General features: G+C 49.5%; 8 protein-coding genes across 8 annotated transcripts; 3 read left to right on the top strand and 5 right to left on the bottom strand.

Moving 5' to 3' along the window:
* Positions 1-1130: 1130 nt before the first annotated feature.
* Positions 1131-3686, top strand: ASPWEDRAFT_168024 (uncharacterized protein; the record flags this gene model as incomplete). Its single annotated transcript, XM_040830240.1, has 2 exons — positions 1131-1917; positions 1975-3686. 2 exons carry the CDS (start codon positions 1131-1133, stop codon positions 3684-3686), a joined length of 2499 nt encoding a protein of 832 aa, XP_040691767.1.
* A 1598-nt stretch (positions 3687-5284) lies between these two features.
* ASPWEDRAFT_35653 (ankyrin repeat domain-containing protein) lies at positions 5285-5703 on the bottom strand (the record flags this gene model as incomplete). The annotated part of the gene is made up of 1 exon (XM_040834273.1): positions 5285-5703. A coding segment is annotated over exon 1 (382 nt), but the record flags the coding sequence as incomplete, so codon positions are not given.
* Positions 5704-6254: 551 nt separating this feature from the next.
* Positions 6255-7561, bottom strand: ASPWEDRAFT_35652 (formate/nitrite transporter family protein). Its single transcript, XM_040834272.1, has 4 exons — positions 7220-7561; positions 7055-7175; positions 6653-7009; positions 6255-6604 (listed from the first exon to the last, which is right to left on the bottom strand). Exons 1-4 carry the CDS (start codon positions 7505-7507, stop codon positions 6453-6455), a joined length of 918 nt encoding a protein of 305 aa, XP_040691765.1. The 5' UTR covers positions 7508-7561; the 3' UTR covers positions 6255-6452.
* Positions 7562-8668: 1107 nt separating this feature from the next.
* ASPWEDRAFT_48446 (uncharacterized protein) lies at positions 8669-10389 on the bottom strand (the record flags this gene model as incomplete). The annotated part of the gene is made up of 3 exons (XM_040837103.1): positions 8669-8693; positions 9011-10300; positions 10361-10389. The coding sequence occupies 3 exons, from the start codon at positions 10387-10389 to the stop codon at positions 8669-8671; spliced, it is 1344 nt and encodes a 447-aa protein (XP_040691764.1).
* An 854-nt stretch (positions 10390-11243) lies between these two features.
* On the bottom strand, positions 11244-12697 carry ASPWEDRAFT_105538 (uncharacterized protein; the record flags this gene model as incomplete). Its single annotated transcript, XM_040827736.1, has 5 exons — positions 11244-11444; positions 11489-12111; positions 12157-12450; positions 12497-12580; positions 12628-12697. 5 exons carry the CDS (start codon positions 12695-12697, stop codon positions 11244-11246), a joined length of 1272 nt encoding a protein of 423 aa, XP_040691763.1.
* A 1828-nt stretch (positions 12698-14525) lies between these two features.
* Positions 14526-15449, top strand: ASPWEDRAFT_24058 (uncharacterized protein; the record flags this gene model as incomplete). The annotated part of the gene is made up of 1 exon (XM_040832562.1): positions 14526-15449. One exon carries the CDS (start codon positions 14526-14528, stop codon positions 15447-15449), a length of 924 nt encoding a protein of 307 aa, XP_040691762.1.
* Positions 15450-16198: 749 nt separating this feature from the next.
* On the top strand, positions 16199-18850 carry ASPWEDRAFT_168018 (uncharacterized protein; the record flags this gene model as incomplete). Its single annotated transcript, XM_040830239.1, has 5 exons — positions 16199-16453; positions 16501-16593; positions 16638-16946; positions 16989-18629; positions 18680-18850. The coding sequence occupies 5 exons, from the start codon at positions 16199-16201 to the stop codon at positions 18848-18850; spliced, it is 2469 nt and encodes an 822-aa protein (XP_040691761.1).
* ASPWEDRAFT_734215 (uncharacterized protein) lies at positions 18789-20799 on the bottom strand (the record flags this gene model as incomplete). The annotated part of the gene is made up of 7 exons (XM_040839326.1): positions 18789-19210; positions 19258-19344; positions 19396-19493; positions 19537-19667; positions 19714-20122; positions 20169-20249; positions 20303-20799. 7 exons carry the CDS (start codon positions 20797-20799, stop codon positions 19041-19043), a joined length of 1473 nt encoding a protein of 490 aa, XP_040691760.1. The 3' UTR covers positions 18789-19040.
* Positions 20800-21180: the final 381 nt, after the last annotated feature.

Below are 21180 nucleotides of genomic sequence, written 5' to 3'. Positions count from 1 at the left end.
ACGAGTTCTCGAGTGGCGCTGCAGTTGTTCATGGCGGGCAAAACTACGGTCGCAAACATCGTAGGTTAAAGATCGAGTGTCGCGAGCAGAGACTGGCGTGGTGGACATGGTGGAGATGAGGCTGTACGAAGGAGAAGAAAAGGAGGATGGAGATGAGATGAGATGGGGAGGAAGGAGTTGGAGATGGGATGACGGCAGATGCTGTCAGCCAATCAAGGGGGCTCTAATCGGGGATTTATTGACTTGGAATTTAATTAATCTAATCTGATTCATGCTTATTTAATGTTTGCTTTAATTTTGGATCTGCATTCTTGAGTTCTTAAGTTCTTATGCCATGATGTTATTCCTAACCTCAGTACAACAACACGATCATTATTATTTTAAAGAATATAAACATGAAATACATTTATGTTGAACCAATGTAATAGATATTAATGATTAATAGATGTTGATAAATGGCTGAATTGATCAAACATTGGAGAAATTGGAGAGTTGGAGATGGTAGAATACATCTATGATATCTATATATTCCGAATGAATGCCAAGATTGTACGCTGGAATGACCATCACAACAGTAATCCAGCCATCCATTTCAAGTCGAGTATTGAGGCTGACAGCAGGATGAGCTGTCAGTATTTTAATTAAACAAAGAGGAATAGGATTGGACCGCTGGAATCTTAGCATCTGACTGTCCGCTTTGATATAAGCACTAGAAGATCGGCAATGCGAGGCTGCGAGGCTGCCAGGCTGTTACGAGATGAGCCACGTTGCAATCACCATTTAATTATCATTGATCTTAATTTTTATTTATGATTATTCGTATGATTAGTTATGTGATTATTTATATGACTGTTATTATTCAACTGGCATAAAGAACTACTGTTCTATTAAATATAATAATTAAGAGTCCTCTTTGACTCTGGCCACGATCTGCACGATAAAACCCTGATTTCCTAATCTGGCATGATTTTCGCCCCTAACAAAGAACCAAAGTCAGGCTGTCCAACACTAATCCTGCTATTTTTATTTCTCCGCTGCCGCAGTCCAGTCCAGTCAGTCTCTTATAACTCCCCAGCCTGGCTGCCAGGGTGTCCAGAGGCTGTGAACTTCTTCCTCTGAGACATTCCAGAATGGCGCCGGACCCTCAACACCATCTCCTCCCTCCATACGACTCCGACCCGCCCACGCCGCTGAATCCCCCGCGATCATGGAATCCGCTAGGTCGCTCATCGCCCGACCAGGCTGCCTACCATCCCACCGCCGACGACGACTTCAACGATATCTCCCGCGATGCTGGGCTGGGGATTTCCCATCTGTCGGGCTCCGAGGAGTCAATTCCCGCACATAAAAGGAAGTTATCGGAGGATAGCATCAACGGCCCCAGTGCGAACACTACGCCGGGGCTGTTGAATCCGTCGCCCAATTTGCACAGCTCGCAGCATCTCCTGAAAGATGGAGGCGTCAAGTGTCCGACGCAGTCGAACATCTTCCACCGCCGCTTCTCGTGGGTGCCCATCACCATTCTGGTGCTGGCCATCTACGCCACCATCTTTGCGGGCATATATCTGGTGATTGCGCTGTTGAAGCCGCGCTGGGGGAAACACGTAGGCGGGGATGGAGGATTAGCACCGTCGACGGCCAACCTGCTGAGTGCCTTGTTTGCCAAGACGATTGAACTGTCGTATGTCACGGTGTGTGTGGCGTTTCTGGGCCAGGTGCTCAGTCGCCGGGCGCTCACCCAGGGATCGCAGGGCATCACCATTTCCGACATGAGCATGCGGGCGTGGATCATGCAGCCGGGCTCGCTGATTGTGCATTGGGAGACGCTGCGATATTCCGGATTGACCTTCTTGGGTGCGATCACGCTGACGGCGACGTTGGTGGCGATGTTGTATACCACCGCCGCCGAAGCACTGGGTGAGTACATATCACCACGTCGAGTATAGTCTAGTATAGTTGATACTAACCAGACAGTCTCGCCCAAACTGCTCATGGGCCCGCTGGAGGAAACAGTCGTCTGGGGCAAGGTGTCCACCAGCTTCGGCAACACCGACTGGATCTCGGCGCACTGCAAAACGCCCGTCACCGTCGCTGCAGACCCGGTGAACCGCAACCTCACCTGTCTCGAGATCGAACACGTCGGCCACGCATACCACAACTACCAGCAGTGGATCCAGACATGGGCCGACAAGGTCGCCGGCGGCAATGTCACGTCTGACCAGCTCGAGTTTCGGCCGCAACCGACCGGGTCGATCTACGACAACACCACCGTGACGGGCAGCTGGATTGAGATCGACGACATGACGGAGCTGTCGAGCAAACACGGGCGAATGGTGAACAACATCACCATGGCGATGCCTCACGGCGGCGTCCTCGGGGCCTCCATCGATCCGCGCAACGGCATCAAACAGCCCCAGGAAGCATCCGGACAGGGCAAATACAACATCGACGCGTCGGTCATTTCCCCGGCCGTGAATGTCCTCTGCGTCGGCATGACCAAGGAAGAACTCTCGCCTCTCATCTATACCGAATGGCCGGACTCGCAGAAATTCAGTCCCACCAACTGGAGTGTCTCGCCTCCGTCGGACATCCCACGATATCCCTCCTGGCTGAACCGCACCGTTGTCGACGATCTCTTCGAGTTTGGCGAGAAAAACGGTCAGCGTCCTCCTATCTTCGGCAAATACCCCAAGCCATACAACACCATCACCAACACGACCGGATACTGGCCGGCAAACGCCATCTACATCCTGGGTGCTGCCCCATCCGCCGATACGAATCCCCCCTATGTTCTCTGCTCGCTGCGAGCAAAGCAAACAGGCGTCTGCTCGACTCGCTACGAGGCTGCGTCCTCCGGCGCAAATCTCTACACCAACTGCGAAAACTCCACCAACCCATTGCAATACAATCACCGCGTCAAGGATACCCCCGAAGGCATCTGGGAGGCGGACTGGAAGAACATCGCCTCGGAGTGGGCCAACTCTGTCAGTCTGGGCTCCGGAATCACAGACGGACAAGCCGCCAACGCCCGTCTCCTCATGCAGATGCTGCCGACATACAACAAAGACGACAACACGTACTCCCTCAGCACGAGTCTCCCTTCTATCAGTGAAGCCCTCGCCGTCATGTGCGGCAGCACCTTAATCCTCAGCACCCAAAACGCCCCCTTCGTCCCATACTGGAACTACAGCAAGGACAGGGTCCTCGACGAACCCGTCTACCAATCCTTCCCTTCCATGCTCCAAGCAGTCGGGTATGCCTCGGGCGGCACAGAACGCTGGCAAGGCGTCTTCTACCCCATTCTCGTCTTTGCATTCATCACCTCCGGCATCGTGCTTGTGTTCATGATCGTCGAAGTCCGCGGCAAGCAAATCACAGACTTTACCGAACCGCAGAACCTCTTCGCGCTGGCCGTCAACAGTCCCGCGACGTCCAGATTGCAAGGCGCGTGTGGCGGCGGCCCGGTGGGCAAACAGCTCAACGAGCGCTGGTTCGTCGGCATGGAGGAAGACGACGAGCATTACTACATCCGCGCAAAGGCAGAAGAACACCTCCCCAGCACGCCCTACTTGGGACACGGCCAGGAGATAGAAATGCAGAGTGTCCCCATCAAACCGGTTAGTCCGGCTGTGGATGAATTCCGGCGCGTGTCGAAGAGAGGGAGTTTCCTGGCTAAGTTTTATTGATGTATATTACCATACCATATTAAATAGCCCATGTGTTATGAATATAATCATAATTAGACTATACATATTGAGTCCCAGACCGAGGCGTACTCGTCCAGTGTGTATGATTCAGTTCCAGCCGTCGTTGAAGGTCTTCGCCTTGCACTTCTTCGTCGGGGAAGATGAACCTCCCATCGCGATACTTGACCTTCCCGTACCGGATATTGCGATGGCCGACTATCGGCAGGAACTTGTTCAGATCGCTATACAGGGCCCATCTGCTGTAGGACTGGCGTGTTGAACGCCTTGGCAATCTCAATCGGGCTCATGCTACTCCACGATCCCGTTGACGATATGCACTGGGTAGTTGACTGTTGCAAGATGGAACCGACACTGATTCACCTGAATCCGACTCTTGCACGCTGTCTGATCTTTCCACATGGCCGTGAAACCAATACTCGACGGCATGCCCCGCATTCCAAACGAGAAGTTGGTTGAGAACATGACTCTATTTGCGTCCTGCATGCCATTCACCGGACCGGTATAGTCTGACCCCATCGGTTTGCCGTTCACAGCAATGGTATACACACTTCCAAAGTCTTGAGCATGAGCTTCTCTCTCATAGTCGATCTTGAAACCAGCGGCTCTGATGAAAGCCGAACAATTCCCCGTCCCAGATAGTAGGTGAGCGTTGCAGTTATTTATCTCAAGGGATGAGGCTGAGTGTAGGGATTTCCTGTATGTAAAGCAAGGATTGAGGTGATATTGCATTGTTTGCCCGCAGTGTAACATGCAGGGGATTATCGGGTAGAAGATGTTATAATGAGGCTAAAGTAGCATAGCTTATTCAGTTGTATAGATGTCATGGATAGTATACTGGGGATGTACATATATGTTATTCATGTGCCCCATACTCGCGAAGAAGATCTGCTATCTCGTCATGCTGTGTCTGAATCGCCCACGATAGCAATGAAACGCCATCCTTTTGGTTATTTGGATCTGCTCCATACCGAAGCAGCAACTCCACCGATACTCTGAATCCCCTTTCGACAGCCCGCTGCAATGGTTTGGTTCCTTCACATACGACATTCGCATCGGCCCCATTTTCCAGTAAATCCGCCATGACTGACAGGTATGCACGCGTGGGAGGCTGCTCGACAACCCACCACAGAGGCGTGATGCCGTTGCCCACGACGCAGTTGGGATTCGCGCCTCTATCATACAGGAGGATCTTGGTGGATGTAACACGCCCCCCCTGCACGGCCACCCTCAGAGGCGTCACGGACGAACTATCGCAGCTCTCGATATCAGCCCCGTGGTCGAGAAGCAGCCGCAGCGAGTTCCCCGTGTACTCCCCGAGGGCTGCGTACGTCAGAGCCGTGCGACCAACGCGGTCTCTGGCATGGATGTTCGCTCCGCGCTGGATGAGAAACTCGACCAAGGCGACACGGTCCATTGCAGCCGCCCTCATGAGTGGCGTGGCGCCGTTGTCATCTCGTACTTCGATGTCTTCCCCATAGTCTAAAAGAAGCTCCAAGATCTCGGGGGTTCTGGTCGAGGCCGCCAACACCATCGCCCGAGAGGCCCTGCCGGCGACAGAGCGGCTCCACGCACCAGCTGCCAGCATCGCCTTGACTAGTTCCACCTTCTGGCGTCGGATGGCATTGTCAAAGGGCGTCCAGCCTGAGTGGCATGCTCTCTGCGGATCAGCGCCTTTGCTGAGGAGATATAGCACTGCCTCTTTGTTGCCGTATAGCGTGGCCGTGTTCATCGGCGTCGTGTATCCCTCACCACTCGTCTCGATGTCAGCCCCGTGCTTCAGCAGCACTTCTATCACATCAATACGCCCTCTATCCGCAGCCACGATGAGTGGGTTTCGCTCCCCTTTACCCTTGAAGTGGATATCTGCGCCGTTCTCAATCAGCAGTTCCACGATAGACGCGTTTCCCCCTACGACTGCGTACATAATGGGGAATGCGTAGTCGATATTTCTCGTCCTGCCGGCGACTTCACGCATGATCTGGCCGATCCATTTCGTGTATTTCTCGGTGGCCATGTAGTGCCGGGATAGGTCTTCTTTGATGGGCTGGGTGTTGACGTTTACATCGGCGTTGGCGTTGAGGAGTTTGCGGACTGTGTTTTCTCTTCCGTGGAGAGAGGCCCAGAGGAGAGCATTGCCGTCGTGCTCTTGGACATTCTTGCGATATAATCTATCTTCGAGAAGATTGAATACGCCAGGGTTTGTTTGGATGAGGGCGTTTAGAGCAGCCTGGGGTGTGTGGTCTGCTATTTTCAGGAGGATTTCGGCGGGGAGGTCTAGGAGATCCATGATGTGATGGTGGAATACGAAAGGAAGATGAAGAATCCGATTCGAACTGTCTCAAAGTTCGTATTAAGTGTTTTGTAGAAACTATTTAACAGATGGGCTGCGCCACAATGCAGATCACCGCTGTATCGTGTCTGATTGGGCGTTTGTGACTCGTTGGTTGTGTATACTGTGGCTGTACAGAGATTAAAGTGGACTCGGAAATCATTCTCCTGTTGTGGCTTTTCTATTCTGCAGATATTGCGGTATGTTTAGTTATATCAGGCAGGTGTTTGGTAGGTCGCCTGTGTATAAAATAGCATTAACTGACTATATATTAATACTTGTAGCGATATACTACCACAAGCAAATGCTTTGAATGAAAAATATTATGTAGACATATTACCATTACTTGACATATACCAGATATACCAAACTCATCTATCCATGCATCCATATCCATGAATGTATCAATAATCCATTTAAGCAGCACGTCCTGTCACACCAGCAGAGCCTTCCACATCATCTTTAGGGAAAACTTCACTGCCATCCGCTGACTTTTCGCCATTCTTGCGAATTCCGTACATGGGGATAGACGGCGTGTCGACCAGGTACATGTACCAGTAGTATGCGCCTGCATCATTAGTATAGTCCAACTACTACACAGGGAGAGAAAACATACCAGCAAACAGCCCACCCCCGATAATATTCCCAATCAGGGTAGGAATAATCCCCTTCCAGATATACAACCCCACAGTGATATCCGGCGCACCCACCCAAATCGCCATCGGGATAAAGGCCATATTGGCGACAACGTGATCAAGACCCAGCGAGACGAAGCCAAAAATCGGCCACCAGATGCCGATGACCTTGGATGCGAGATCGCGGCCCTGGATGCCGAAGAAACAGGCCAGACAGACGAGCCAGTTGCAGCCGATGCCGCGGAGGAAGATCTCGTGGAAGGTCGGGGTGACTTGTTTCTTTGTGGCGAAGCTGATGACTGCGGATTTGAAGGGGTCGGCTGTGAAGACCTCGCCGTCTGGTTTGTTAGTATAGTGTCAATTGGATAGAAGGATGGACATACAGCCGAAGATGATGGCGACGACAAAGAGGGAACCAGCGAGGTTGCCGAAGAAGGTGACGACCCAGTGGATGAGCATCTTATACCAGGGCAGCTTTCGTTGGAGGGCAGCAATGGTGGTGTACTGACTGGTTAGTATCTGTCGATATAGGATGGATGTATACACACCATGAAAGAACCAGTACACAGATCCGCTCCAGTAAGAATAATCATACACAAGCCGTAGGGGAAGAAGAATGCACTGATGGTCCGGATCAAACCAGGCGCATTCGTCTGGAACCACGGAGTCGTGTTGGTGCTGAGGACCGTACCGCAGGCAAAGGCGAGCAGACAGCCAGCCGAAACGGCGCTGAAGAAGACTTTATCCAGACGCATGTTTCCCTTGATGACACCGGTGCGAGAGACCATCTCGACCACCTCTGCGGGTGAGTACGCGTCGATACCCATGTTGGCCATTGTCTGTTGATGATGATGGGGAAGAGGAAGAAGAGGAATAGAAAATGGAAGATGGACAAGGGAAATATATGTATAAGTCATTGATACCTTATCAGTGATGGCTATCACACTGGGCTGACTGGAGAAATGAAAATCGACTAGATAAGCTGCATGAACTACAGCCAAATAGTGCCTCCCCGATAGGCCAGAAAAGATGGTGGAGGGACGATCATTTCTCGGTCGAGTCGAACCGTCATCCTATCACCGCAATCACACTGCGATAACGGATTCCGCGGAGATGCAACACTGAATATTTATCGCCATCTACAGTTGACTTTCTTATTCTTCTTCTTATCTGCTTGATCTCTCTTTCTCCGCAGAAGTCTGCACATAGAGATACCCCAGCCTTATGCACGGTTCATGCTTGGAAATTGCGACGGTCGGTGAGAAATGCATGTCTCAAATATGGTATGGCTGCTAAATCACTAGCATGGAAAACTCTGATCGGGTTTCCCCAACATTTCACGATGAAGGACCTCGAGTCCTTCTACCCCACCTGAATGTGCATTGTACTGCAGCATCAATTAGACGCAGATTACCTTTGTTGGAAACTTTCATCCTGATAACTCTTCTTCAATTGATTGGTCTATGTGTGTTGATCGCACATGCCGAAGTGTATTCCAGGGTCAATGCTTATTGCAGATAACCATCAATAGTATGGACAGACAGCATGGTGATTAAGGCTCCGGCTATAGGAATGCGATCGACACATTCTCGACACAACGAATTGGAATCATTTCCTGCCATGTGTGGAATCTCCTCTTCCCACCCTCGCAAATGCATTCAAAAGAGGAAAGCGATCGGTTAGCAAGTCACAACCCTGGTGGTTTGGCACTTTGTTCGGCTGGAGGGCCCGCACGCCCCAGTGCACCCACTTGGTCGTTCCACTCGATGCTTGTTTTCGCCAAGTAGGAAGCTATCCATAGGTCTCCAGCGGCAATGGAGTAGGCTAGTGTATGCCCGTCATCCCCATCTCGGATGGCCAGGAACCGGTGTTTACGGTTAGGTAATTATCATGCTCATCTTGCCGTCCTGCCTATATCAGTTAGCTGACTCTTATTTTCTGGCGTATGTGGTGGTATTATTGATATCTGACTGTTCTTTCATGAACATTAATTTCCATTAAAATTGCAGGTCACAGGGTTTACTATAGCATAGTAAGTAATCAACTAATTGAGTCCAGCACACGTTGAGAATATATTTGAACATGTCTGAACGATATCAGGGAATCATCCAGGATTATATGGAATAAACACTTTTGTTCAGTACCGCGGTGCGCATTCAGCACGGATCCTAGCATCCACCGTAAACACCTCGCCTGGGGTCTTGGGATTGCCCAACATGGCCGGCGAGGGCACAGTAAACACTCCCCAAGGCTTCCAGTTCGGGTCACGCTGACGATGGAAACCGACTGGCTCAATTCCCTGGTCAAAGGTAAAGAAGTTGTTTGGATCCCATCGTGACTTGATGCTTTGGAGGCGAGTATAGTTGTCTCCGTAGTACGACTCCCGCCAGGTGTCCAGGGTGCTGTCGATGTAGTTGACATACGCCGCCACGCCACCAACGGCGTGAGGGGCCATTCGTATCTTGGCCTCTTCGATAAAGTTGAACATGGTTTTATGGAGGTCGGTGTTTGTCCAGCTGACTTTGAAGGAACACACATAGGCGCCATCCCGCCAGGGGAAGGCTGTCTCGTCTGATCTGGCGTGGGTCGTCTTGGCTCCAATGTGATCCCAGGGGATGTGACAGCCGCATTTGTTCTTGTCTGGTTCTTCGGCTCTGACACGCTTCATCCAGTGCGTCATGTAATCTGACACCTCGGGGGTGATGGCACCTTCCGGGAAAATGAAGGATGCATGGTGGTTGTAGATCTTGGAGAACACGCTGAACGCTTCATCCTGGACTTCCCATTCGTACAGATGCATCTCGTTGAAATCGTTCTTGTCCGCGTCGAACTGCATCAATGGCGCAATGTCCTGCTTGAATGCCGGAAATCGACCGTTGTAGATAATGGTCAACTCCCCCCACAGCTGGTTGTGCTCGTCGTACCGCCAGAGTGCATCGGCGCATACCTCCGCGGGCCAACTAATGGTATTGAACTTTTCCATCATATCCCTAAACTTGTCCTCTTTCTGGGGAATCTTCCAGCCGAGACTCCCGCATACCACTTTGCCTTCAGCATCATTGAGTTTGTGCAGCTTGAGCCTGAAGTGGGTTACAACACCAAAATTGCCCCCTCCACCACCACGAAGGGCCCAGAAGAGGTCGCCTCTGTCATCGGTATCCCGATGAGACACCGTCAACTTTTCACCCGTTGCTGTGATGACTGTGGCTTCCAGCAGGCTGTCAATGCCTAGTCCATGGCTTCGCGAGAGCGGGCTGAGACCCCCACCCATCAAAAACCCAGGCACTCCCACTGTTGGGCATTGGCCGCCCATCACCATGAGGCGCTTGCTTTGACTGTGCAGTGGATTGTAAACATCGCGCCAGATTGCCCCGCCTGCAATTGAGATCTCCATATCTTCTTTATTAACCGAGACGGAGTTCATAGAGCGCATGTCCAGAACAATACCACCCTGGTTCATACAGTAGGCAGCGTTAGAGTGGCCCCCGCTGCGGACGGTCAGTTGCATTCCTTGCTGGTGTGCAAACTGAATGGTGGCCCGGACGTCTTCTTCGTCGACTGCCTGGACCACCACGGCTGGGGTCTTGAGTCGGTAGAGGAGGTTGCCCACAAACACGGCCTCTTCGTAGCTTTTTGTGCCAGGGAAGAGGATGGAGCCTTTGGACAATCCACCAAAGAGACTGGCAAACTTGGCACGAGGGGATGGCTCAAATGTCATTGTAGCAGAAGAAAAAGGAGTATAACTTGTGGTTGGTTGAAGGAATTCTGAATGAAAATAAACAAAAATAGATGATAGATGTTACTTCCTCTCAGACAGAACAAGTACGGTGTCTTATATCTCCAGCGAGAGTGGGTAACATTATGCAATCCGTTCCCTTTCCAAGCAACATGCATATCTTCAGCTCCCATGTTCGAGATCAGATTCACACAGCTGTCATGGATGATATCATTCCAAACAGCACTCTAGATCCTATTGGGAACATGTGTGATGTCAAACCTTGAAGACCATTCGTCACGGATCGTCGGAGCCTCAGCAGACTGGGATTGTCAATCTGAATTTCTCTGCAGTCGATTCAGAACCTTGGAACTTGTACACTAATGTCTGTCAGCTGCAATGTCAAGGTTGCCAGTACTGCATCTGAATTGCGGGTATGCCGCCATTACGCGGGGTCAAAATCCGCAAACAGAGCTGAGATTCCTCAGAGCATTTTAGTTGGCCGGTATCAATATGTGGAGAGATAATAAGGTATGAAGAAAAGTGGTTCGCATAGCTGAAGGCAACTGACAGGTGGCAATGAGGGGATGTCAGGTTAGCCCATCCTGTCCATGATCTGTGGCTGATCTCTCAAATAATGTAGAATGTGAGTAAGTTCTTCTCAGATTAATTCTTTTGATAGTCGCCAAAATAATAGTACGTCATGCTCAGCCAGCCATGGTGGGTCCCATGTTCTGGTAGGAGCACGGGCCAAGTCTTACTTGGACTCTGGAATTTCATCTAGAATAGATATAGCAGAATATTATAGTGTCATGAATCATTATATCGTACAGCGCATCGCTGCATCAGGATGAATGTCATCGTAGTTCGATTTTTCCACCGGGCGAAACGACGGCGAGTTGATGAGAGTCGCTGTCAATGAGGGTCTCGATGTCCGGATTTTCAGAATGACCTGGACTCGGAGTTTGTTCGGTGGGTTGCTGGCCTCGGAAGAGTTCAATCCATCCTATCGCCATGGTCGATCGGACGCAGCATACAGGACCCCAGATGCCGCAGGACTATCGAGTCAGCAATTGTGGTGAGAGATGAATGAAGAACTCACCGAGACAATGGACAATGCAACAATACACATCACGCGACTTGGGCCCAGATGCTTCGCATACGACAGACATTCATTCTTATCCCCATTTGAATTGATGAGACATTGAAACCATGGCCTCACCTCGGCCAGAGAGTAATGCTCCGGCAAATGCAGCGTTTGAAACGCAATCGCCATAAAAACAACATGGATGAGCACCAAAACCACAATGGCAATGGCTCTCCACTGCATCCGCAGAATACGCAACACTCTTCGAGACGCCTGGCGCGCGCTGAAAGCGGTATACGAGATTATGGACTCTTCGTCACTCGAGTATCGCGATGCTATCCAGCTATCGTACACCGGTCGGACCACTGTATAAACGCAAAAGGCGATGATCATCGTCTGAAGGATTATGGATAACGCCGCGACTGCCATCATGGGGCCCCAAAAGGTCGCCTTGCTGTGCGGAATGCTAATGTAGCAGGTTTTGCCAACTTGGTAGGATATTCCAGACACTCCCACAAGGAGGATCACGAGGGCGATGGAGCCGACAATCGTGGTGGTGAGAGAGGTATACATGAATATCTGACCGAGATCGACTTCCCAGCAGAGATGGAGGTATAGCGAGACCGATCGGAAGAAGCCTATATGATTAGCCAAGATGAGTCGACGAGGAAGGATAAACTAACAACTGATGACGACAATCCACACCCCGAGCATCAGCAGAATACCCGTAAAAGCACATCTGGTATCCGACCGCCAGTCATTTGGCGTGATCGCATCGTAACAATGATTGACCTCTTGGTTCAACGGGATGATAAACGCCAGTGAGACAAGGACAAAGCCCAGCAATGGGGTTGTGGAGAGATAATGACGCCATGTATCGTCTGGATGGAGCAGGAGAAAGGTGAGGAGTAACCAGACGACGAGGACGAGAACGACGACCGCGATCCAGCCGGGGATGTCGAGTTCGTTCTGATATTCTGCATTCGTCAGCTGAGTCAAAGGCTAGATGGATGGAAAAGCAACCATCAGGGTATCGCCAGTTGGTGACTGGGCAGGGGAGACAACACGATGCGCTGTCAAATGCCTTGCAATAGCGACCGGGGATATCTTTAGAGACTCAGTGAGCGATCATAATGAGACCAAGAGATACCTACAGCCACCCTCACGCGGATACAACGCCTCTAGCAGAAACGGCGCAGGACAGGCTGAACCATTGAGGGTCATTTTCCGTCTCAGACAAAGCAATCGATCGATCGTAGCAAGAGATATCCATCAACGGACAACACGTGGCGGCCATCACATGGATAAGATCATAATTCCCAGCAGAAAGGGGCAGCAGCGGTTTATGACGAGCGAAAGAGAAAAATCAACTGCAGGAACGACTCGTGTAGGGCGAAAAGACTCAGGGATCTGCCCCGACTAGACTCCATATCACTCTTAGCTCGTTATCCCCGCACGGAAACACGAAGTGTGATTGGCCCAGAAACAGCCCAAAATTGTGGCCAGAATCATCAGAGTCGGAAATTCAGTTGTTTCCGTCTGTGCTGCCGGTTATTTGGTCGCTAAGAGCTGTTGGTTTCTCTGAATCTGGAATGCAGTCATGGTTGCTGGGAATCATCAAATTATGATCGTTGGGGTGTAAACCATCCACTCACAGAGAAGACATGATTTCAAATATCCCTGTGGACATGGCCATCCCTGATTCTCCGTCTGCTAACTCATAACAATAATAACAATCGATAATAACGCATCCGGTACTCCGGTTAGTCCCACCTCACGTAGCCGTGTCGGCCGATTGGGATGCCTCAATGCCGGCAAATCATCAGGAACTAGAACTTAGAGCACCGGTGCTGATCAGGCGATGGATAGCTGGCCATTGCGTCCATCTAATCTCAAACAAGACTAATTGACTTGATTCGTTGAATATCTCTGTGGTTGAGATACCAAGTATGAGAAAAAGCTATTTTCCATAGCGAGATGGCCACGTGACTGCAATCAACTGAGGCAGGTGCTGCATACATAGTAGGCCGACAATATTCTTGTCTTCCCATGCGGTAGTTTGGTATAAACAATGAATCCTTCGGTAAGTATTCATGGTCGAATGATAAGCAGCCCAGCCGGCTATCGCCGAGTTTGCCAACTGTCTGCACTAAAGCCCTGATTCACATCGTTTAGGAGACATTGTACCTGCCTTTTTGATTCCGTGACTATGAAATGTCCCAATATATCTGGAGAATGGTTTTCAGATTTGTGGTTCGCAATTGTCTCCTTTTTTGACAATGGATTTTCACCCATACGCCCAACGGGCAAGACCAAACTGGGTAAAAGGCCAAATATTGACAGAGCCGCGGGGATGGCCATGGAGCAATATGCAAGGTAAATATGGTGTGGTCTCAAGATATTCAAACAAGTGAGATATTAGAATGGCCTCGTTCGGTGATCTGCACGGCCGTTTGGAGTGTCCTGCGGCCTTGTTCGGGGATATGACTTATCAATCTCCCACACGGAAATGCATTTTCCACATCGCTTTTCAATTGATTCCAGGGGATTGGCCTTTGATGGGCTTGAATCATCTGACGTATCTCTCGGGAATTCATATCGAGTCGGCCACAGAACAGTACGAGGCTATTTGGAATATTGAAATGTGGAAGCAAAGGCCGAGTGTCGGACCCCGACATCAGAACAGAACACATTATTGAAGGTGATATTGAATGTGGAACAAATAAATGACGTGAAAGATACTATGTTGACATGTTTGATGTGAGGTGCTTTGCAAAACTGTAGCAGGACAATAGGCTATTGACAGTAATCTATGGATGCCCTATCCAAGTAAAGACAAGACATGCAACATGTCTAGTCAGCCCCTTTGACGATTAACTGATATATTCAACTCCGAATTTTCAAATTTTTGGTTTACCTTGTTGACGTATATTAGTCCGGAACAGACCTGTCATCCAGGGCTAACTCGGTGATATTGAAACGGCTTGGTCGACAAATTGTATATATACATCTGACTCCCTCATTCGAATTACCACTCCAGTCAATTGGAACCATGCAACACTCCGACTTCTTTGTCTACTTTGGCCCCCGCCGTTCATATTTGGTTCAGACACCAGGCCTCCAACCGATATCCACATTGCCCGTGTCCAATCGCGTTCAAACCATCTTCAACCAGAGCAAGAAGGTGACCTGCGTTGCATATCCTCCCATTATCGATGATTCCGAACCGCTCCCGGATCCCTTCTTTGCACATGAAATGAAAGGGTTCCTGGGGGATGACGCATTTCATTTCACAGATGCAATTAGAAAGGATTATCATGGGCTAGAACAATGGACAAGTTGCCGTTGGGGAACTGCTGTTAGTCTTCCTTACTTTCCCTCATTCAAGGCTACCTGGCTGATTATTCAGGGAACACAAGTGCTCGCGGATAATCGAGGAGGCTGGTGGGCTTGCTCCTGGGGCCTCAACAGTACGTATGCGTTCCTGCCGGCAAATGTCACCTCCTGTCTGCAGGATATCCAACCCGGTGGGAAGGTCACCCATGTGGCACTGGGAATCAAAGGTGCTTTTGTGGTACTTTATGAGAATGGGAGAATGGCATGGAATCTATGCGGGGCGTACGATGAGCTCGACATGCATTTGAGTACGCCGGGTGCGGCCGAAAATATTTTATATGTCAGCATGAGTATTTTTGATGAAGGGAGATACTTTATCGCCTATAAGGATCATAGGATCCTGTACAACTTTCCTGAAGATGATGGGGGTCGTTCAGATTGGGATTTGTTGGATGAATGGTTGAGATATGATTCGCATTGCCAGGTACTCAACAACACCAGGATGGTGGACTTTGCGAAACAGGAGACTAAATCTGGTGGTATATCTGGATTTATCAGTGTAATCACCGAAAGGATGATGAGGGAAGTCATCAATGAGGAAGTTGAGGAACAGATTTGCCGGTTCATGAAAGGGACATAATAGCAAAAGAGCAGAGGGGATATTCTTTTGCTTGAAATGACTGCATCAATGTACTATAGAAAGTATCCAGACCAATATCCAGTTTGCATATAGTGAATATTCCCAGAATATGAACCCAATAAAAACCCATAGTCAGGCAGAATGGCAGAAGCCCAGGATACCTGTATTGGGTCGGGAAGTCGGAGAAGCCATGGGAGTTGACTTCATGGACAGCAATTGCACGCTTTATCATTTTTCAGTATATATATAGTAAGTTACTAGTAAGATACCTGTCTCCATTATCTATTGATTGAGGTTATGCTCATCTTGCCAATGTCCTACTTATATCAGTTAGCTGATTCATTCCGGTCTTGGTTTGAGACTTGTTCTCTGGTCTATAGCCAGTCCGCTCAGTAGAATGATAGACAATCGAGAGAAAGTCATGGAACAGAGCAGACAAACAGCACAACAGACAGCCCAATATGATCGAAACAAGTGGAGTCCAGCACGATTTCTCCTGATATCTGTACAAAGGCGATGCTGTCCCCACGTTCCGCTCTCTGATTGGCTGATAGCGAGGGCAGTGCCCCAAAGCGGTAAGGTGGCGGCCCAACGCGTGTGGATAGCCGAGGCCCACAACAGTCAAAAAACGTCATGCCAGGGGGTCTGCAATACAAGGTGACATTCCCCATTATCCTAGGCTATATTAGTATTCATATTGATATTGTTGCACTGACACTGGGAATGTATGTCCCACTCATGCTGGCAAAATGAACATTCGCCCCTATTGCAACATCTGCGGCGGCCCCTTTGAATCCGCCAACTTCCTAAAGCGGTCTACTGTGGCGGGTGATACTACCGACTTCTGGGATGACTACTGCGACTGTGATCAGGATGCGGATGTAGGGGAGGGGGATGAGATGCTTCCTGCCGGTCACGATGGTCATTATAGGACTGCACATCGCGATTACTGTCGGTCGTTAAAGGGGTACGATGCGGGTCATATATCTCGAGATCAGTTGCGGGTATGTTTGCCTCGTTTGTTATGCAGATCGTGTGTTAATCTGTATAGTGGCTGGATGATGCCCGGATGTTGAGTTTAAAGGTTCCCGGCATCGAGAATCTGGATGATGGTTCCGCAGAACTGGTCATGGTCACACAAAAGGTAGGTCATCCATCCGTAGACAGGACAGTCGCTTATAGATGCAGGGCTCTTTGAACTCAACAGACAATCTGTTCTATCCAGGCGTGCCATTGGATCAGGTTGATGATACCCTCACCCAAGGTCTTCTCCGCAATGAGGATGGCTTTCTTGTGCATGATAACTGCTTGAACATCATGGAACAAACTCACAAAGTCATGCATCCCGAGGCTGGTCCTCTTGACATTCGCGAGTTGCACTTCATCATGCTCACGTGGAGTGAAGCCTACGCCCATGCGATCAACTGGGGTGGAGATGGCTATGGCGGCACGGAGGAATATCAAGCTGAGACCTGGGAGCCGTGTGCTGATAACGAGGTTTGTCTCTTATCCTCTTCATGTTCATTCTAACCATCACAGTGGCTCGTCGCGGATCCTTGTAAAGACCTGAACATATCACAGGTCATCTCCGAGTCAACCGATCCAGCACACCCAGACACTTTTGACGTCATTCCCAAGGGTATGCGAATAGCCTCAAAAAGCTATCCCTCTCCAGACTGCTTCGACCATCTTCCTATGGATATCCGTTTGATGGTCTTTGAACTTCTCCAATCTTCATCCGCCTTCAACCTCCTCTTGGCAAGTTCCTCATTCAGAGACATGGCATCGTCCCTTCCACGGAGATTCTGGAAGAGCAGGCTCCCATGCGCAGCGCCCTGGCTCAACAACACCTCTTTATTCTCAGACATTCACCACCAATCCAAAACAATCCACTACAGGCAGCTTTTCTACAACCTCCGAGAGGCGTCTATTCCTTCTAGGGTGGAATACATAGGTCTGCAGAATAGACTGCGCATCTACATCAATTGCAGGGGTATTATTCAAAAAATCGATGGTCGCTTTTCAGAAGTCCGCGCCAACGCCGGCAGTGTCGATCCGGATGTGAGACGCCTTGCTAGTCGTCGACGGGCAACTATCGCACTGGATGTGCATCCTGATTTCTGTGACGTGTTCTCAGAAGTGTACTTCGTCCCCAGTCTGCAGCGCGGACGACAGCTTCAGTCCGTTACTGTGTACCATAGACTTGGAGATTCTGGATTTCCCGGTCATCGGTGGATTGTTGGTGTTGAATTTGGTCTTTACGATGAAGACACCTCGCGCTTATTTGGGTATAGGACCGAATTTCCCGACACCGTCACCATCCCACAGGAAACTGTTATTACGGGGATGGTGGTATCTTTAGGCCCCTTTCAAGACTTGGTCGCCAAAGAAAGACCAGAGAACGCCTGCATCTACGGTATTGGGCTCCTCACCAGCGACTCAACCACTGAGCCAAAGTACAAAGCCGGTATCTGGACAGACAATGAGTTGATGCACGCCTTTTATGCTGAGACTGGGACTGAGATTATCGGCGTCACGGGCATGTTCGATGCCGAAGATTTGATGGGCTTTGATTTCAGGGTGGAACCGTGTCGGGATAGCGAGTATCCCACCCAGCATATCACTAAATTCGGTGTGATTATGGGAGACCTGCAGCGGCATACTACGGGACACATCGAACAGAGGATGAATTTTGGATACCTTACACGCTGGATTGGACGCTGTCCTCCACGCGATTATATCGTTGGGGATCGGCATGGTGTCGACTTTACCGAATCTATGGATGCTGATCCGCCGGTGCTGGCTACCCCGGTGTATTTCCTCGATCTGGTCGGGCGGCAGGTTGAGTCCATCCAAGCCAACTTCACAGAGGCAGCCGATGATTGGGCACCGGATGTGATATGTGGCTTCTCATTCTCCTTTGCCGACGGTCAACAGGAAATGATCGGCTATAAGCACAAATCGAGCTGGGCCAAGGCGTTAGTATATCCTGATCACACGCCGGCCTCAGATGACTCGACGTATAAGTCCGAGATGGAACGAAGGAGGGATACAGCAGTGAACTACCCCCCGATGACGTTCCACTTCAAGGTGGCCGAGAAGGAAAGCATCGTGGGTGTTCGGTTTCATTCCGAAAGCAGTCCTGTCCGATTTGGCATGGCCGGTTTACAGGGGATTGAGGTTTGTCCACCGTCGCCTGGTGTGTTTCATTCAGTGCTAACACCCCTCAGTTTGTGACTAGTTTAGGCCGGAAGTGGAGCATCGGATATAATGGCATGGACGACGATAGGTATGGAGAGATCATGTCCTGTCCTGATCCACGGAGTGGACAGGAACTGGTTGGACTTCAATTTGGCATGAAGCCGTGTGTGATTGAGAGCGCTGGACCGCTTTATAAATAACACGACACTTTGGATTGGATATAAATTGGACATTGGATATATGGATTACTGCATGGTTTGGTCTTTTCGAGTTATTTGGTCTGCATATAGAACTGCTTGCATTCCCTACGGGGCATTATTTCGGGATACAGAAAATAACAATACTACAGAGACTAGCTGTCTCTCCGCACCTCAATTGAATAATTATCTTCTATACACCAGTGCAGTTTCCATCAATCACATTGCCACTGACGATTCCCACAATATTATCTCCAGAGGGAAATTGCACCATCGAGGGTACGTCTGCTTTGTATTCCGGCCACGACCAGTTTTGATAGCTCGGGGCTGACTGTGGGTTCGAGGCGAATGAGAGCCAGAGAGCTATAGTTGTTAGTATTCATTTATTCGCCTATAGTGTCTCGACGTACCTTCCATTGCATAGCTGAGTTGATACTCAAACTCAGTCGAAGGAGTGCGATACTCATCATGGGTCCCAAACAGCAGAGGAAGCTCGGCTATTTCATTAGTCTGATATCACTTGAAATGAGCTGTTGCAATGGACTTACAGCTATGATAAGCACCCATCCAGTCCCAGGGAGATATGTTCGAAAAGTTGCCGGTATAGTAGTATCGGTATGTGGTCAACCCGGCTAGTTCACGGATGCTAGAAGTGTTAGTTATATCCTTTGTTGATCAAGAATACGCACTGCACTTCTCGAGCTGATGGACAGGCAATGATGCTTTGCGTAAGAGCATGCATCGTTTCTTCAGGTGGTTGTGTCCCTGTTAATGACACGAATCCGGCCCCTTCATTTGCGTTGCTTCCGAATATAGCGGGCTGCATATCATGTTAGTAGATATATGGGATGGCGAAGAAGACTTACAATATCAGCAACCAACCCCCTTAACGCTCTATCCGTAGTATTCGAAAAGGCCGTGATATTATCCGGAATAGGAGTGAATGACAGTCCCATCGACTTCACATTTCCATACGTAGAGACAACATCCCGCAAACGAGTTGCAGGAACACCACGCATACACTCGAGAACTGCATCGTCATTGCCAGCACATCCCACCTTTTCAGCGATAAATGTAAAGTTCTTTTGCGTATAGTCACTGGATCCTGCGATTGTTGCAGACCCGGAATCACAGATTAAGCCGGTCACAATGGGGTCGTCGGGATAGGCATATCCGAAGAGATCAGTGCTTGCTCCTCCAGCGGATTGGCCCCAGAGTGTGATTCGGGATGGATCACCACCGAACGCTTCGATGTTGTTTCTTGTCCATTCAACGCTGTTTTATTAGACTGGTATGCTCAAATGGGATGAGATGGACATACGCCATGCGTTGATCGAGTAGGCCTACATTGCGATTGTCCAGCCCTTTTGCGTTGGGGAAGCCGAAGATGTTGACGCGGTAGCTGCACATACATTAGATCGGGTCTGCAACTGATATAGAGGGAATGATACATACTTCAAAGCAACCACAATATGAGACTGCGTTCTCTGAATCCACTTGTCCGGAATTTTATACAGCGAATCTGCCCCTCCACTTGTAAATCCACCGCCAGGGATATACACAAACACTGGCAACTTCTTAGACGATGTAGCCGGAGCCCAGATATTCAAGTACAGACAATCCTCAGACTGTCCCCCGTTGATCAAAAACTGGGATACCTGTTCTGTATAGATGGTAGAGCTGTTACTTTCTTGCTGCATGCATGATGGTGCGAATGCCGTCGCTTTGATGGATCCGCGATCTTCTCTTTCTACCGGGGGAAGAAATCTTCGCTCCCCAGTTGGAGGTTCTGCATATGGAATTCCCAGAAATTGGCGGACGAGAGGGGCTGTTTGGTTGATGAAGCCGTGGACTTGGCCGCTGGTTGTTTGGATGGTCAGGCCATTCTTGACTGGAGATGATGTGGCAGTTGCCGCGAGGTGGCAGAGGAGGAGTAGGGAATTGAAGCGCATAATGAAGAGGCTCTCTATGGATATAATAATGGAGCAACTCAGGGGAATGCATAGATAATTTATAGATGCACATCCCCACGGGGAAAGACCGGGTAAACGGTTTGCCAAATTAACTGCATTTTACCCCGCGATTTCCCTATCTTGTAATGCTTGTCAATAGGTGGAATTAAATCTTGTTTATCGTAAAGCCAATTAAAACAAGCCAAAGTAATGCAGAGTTGTCGGCAGTTGATGCCGGGCAGATTAATATGGCAAAGTGATCTGCCATTCTACCTCGGTTCGTATAGTTGCATATATATAATTATAAACGTGTTGATTATAACGCCAGTAAAATTAACACGGGATACATGTACACTTTCTAGCTTAATAGCATATCTCAAC

The sequence above is a fragment of the Aspergillus wentii genome (assembly GCF_001890725.1).
Source record: "Aspergillus wentii DTO 134E9 unplaced genomic scaffold ASPWEscaffold_2, whole genome shotgun sequence".
Lineage (NCBI taxonomy): Eukaryota > Fungi > Ascomycota > Eurotiomycetes > Eurotiales > Aspergillaceae > Aspergillus > Aspergillus wentii.
The sequence above is the reverse complement of the archived record's forward strand: the minus strand, read 5'-3'. Positions and strand labels throughout refer to the sequence as shown.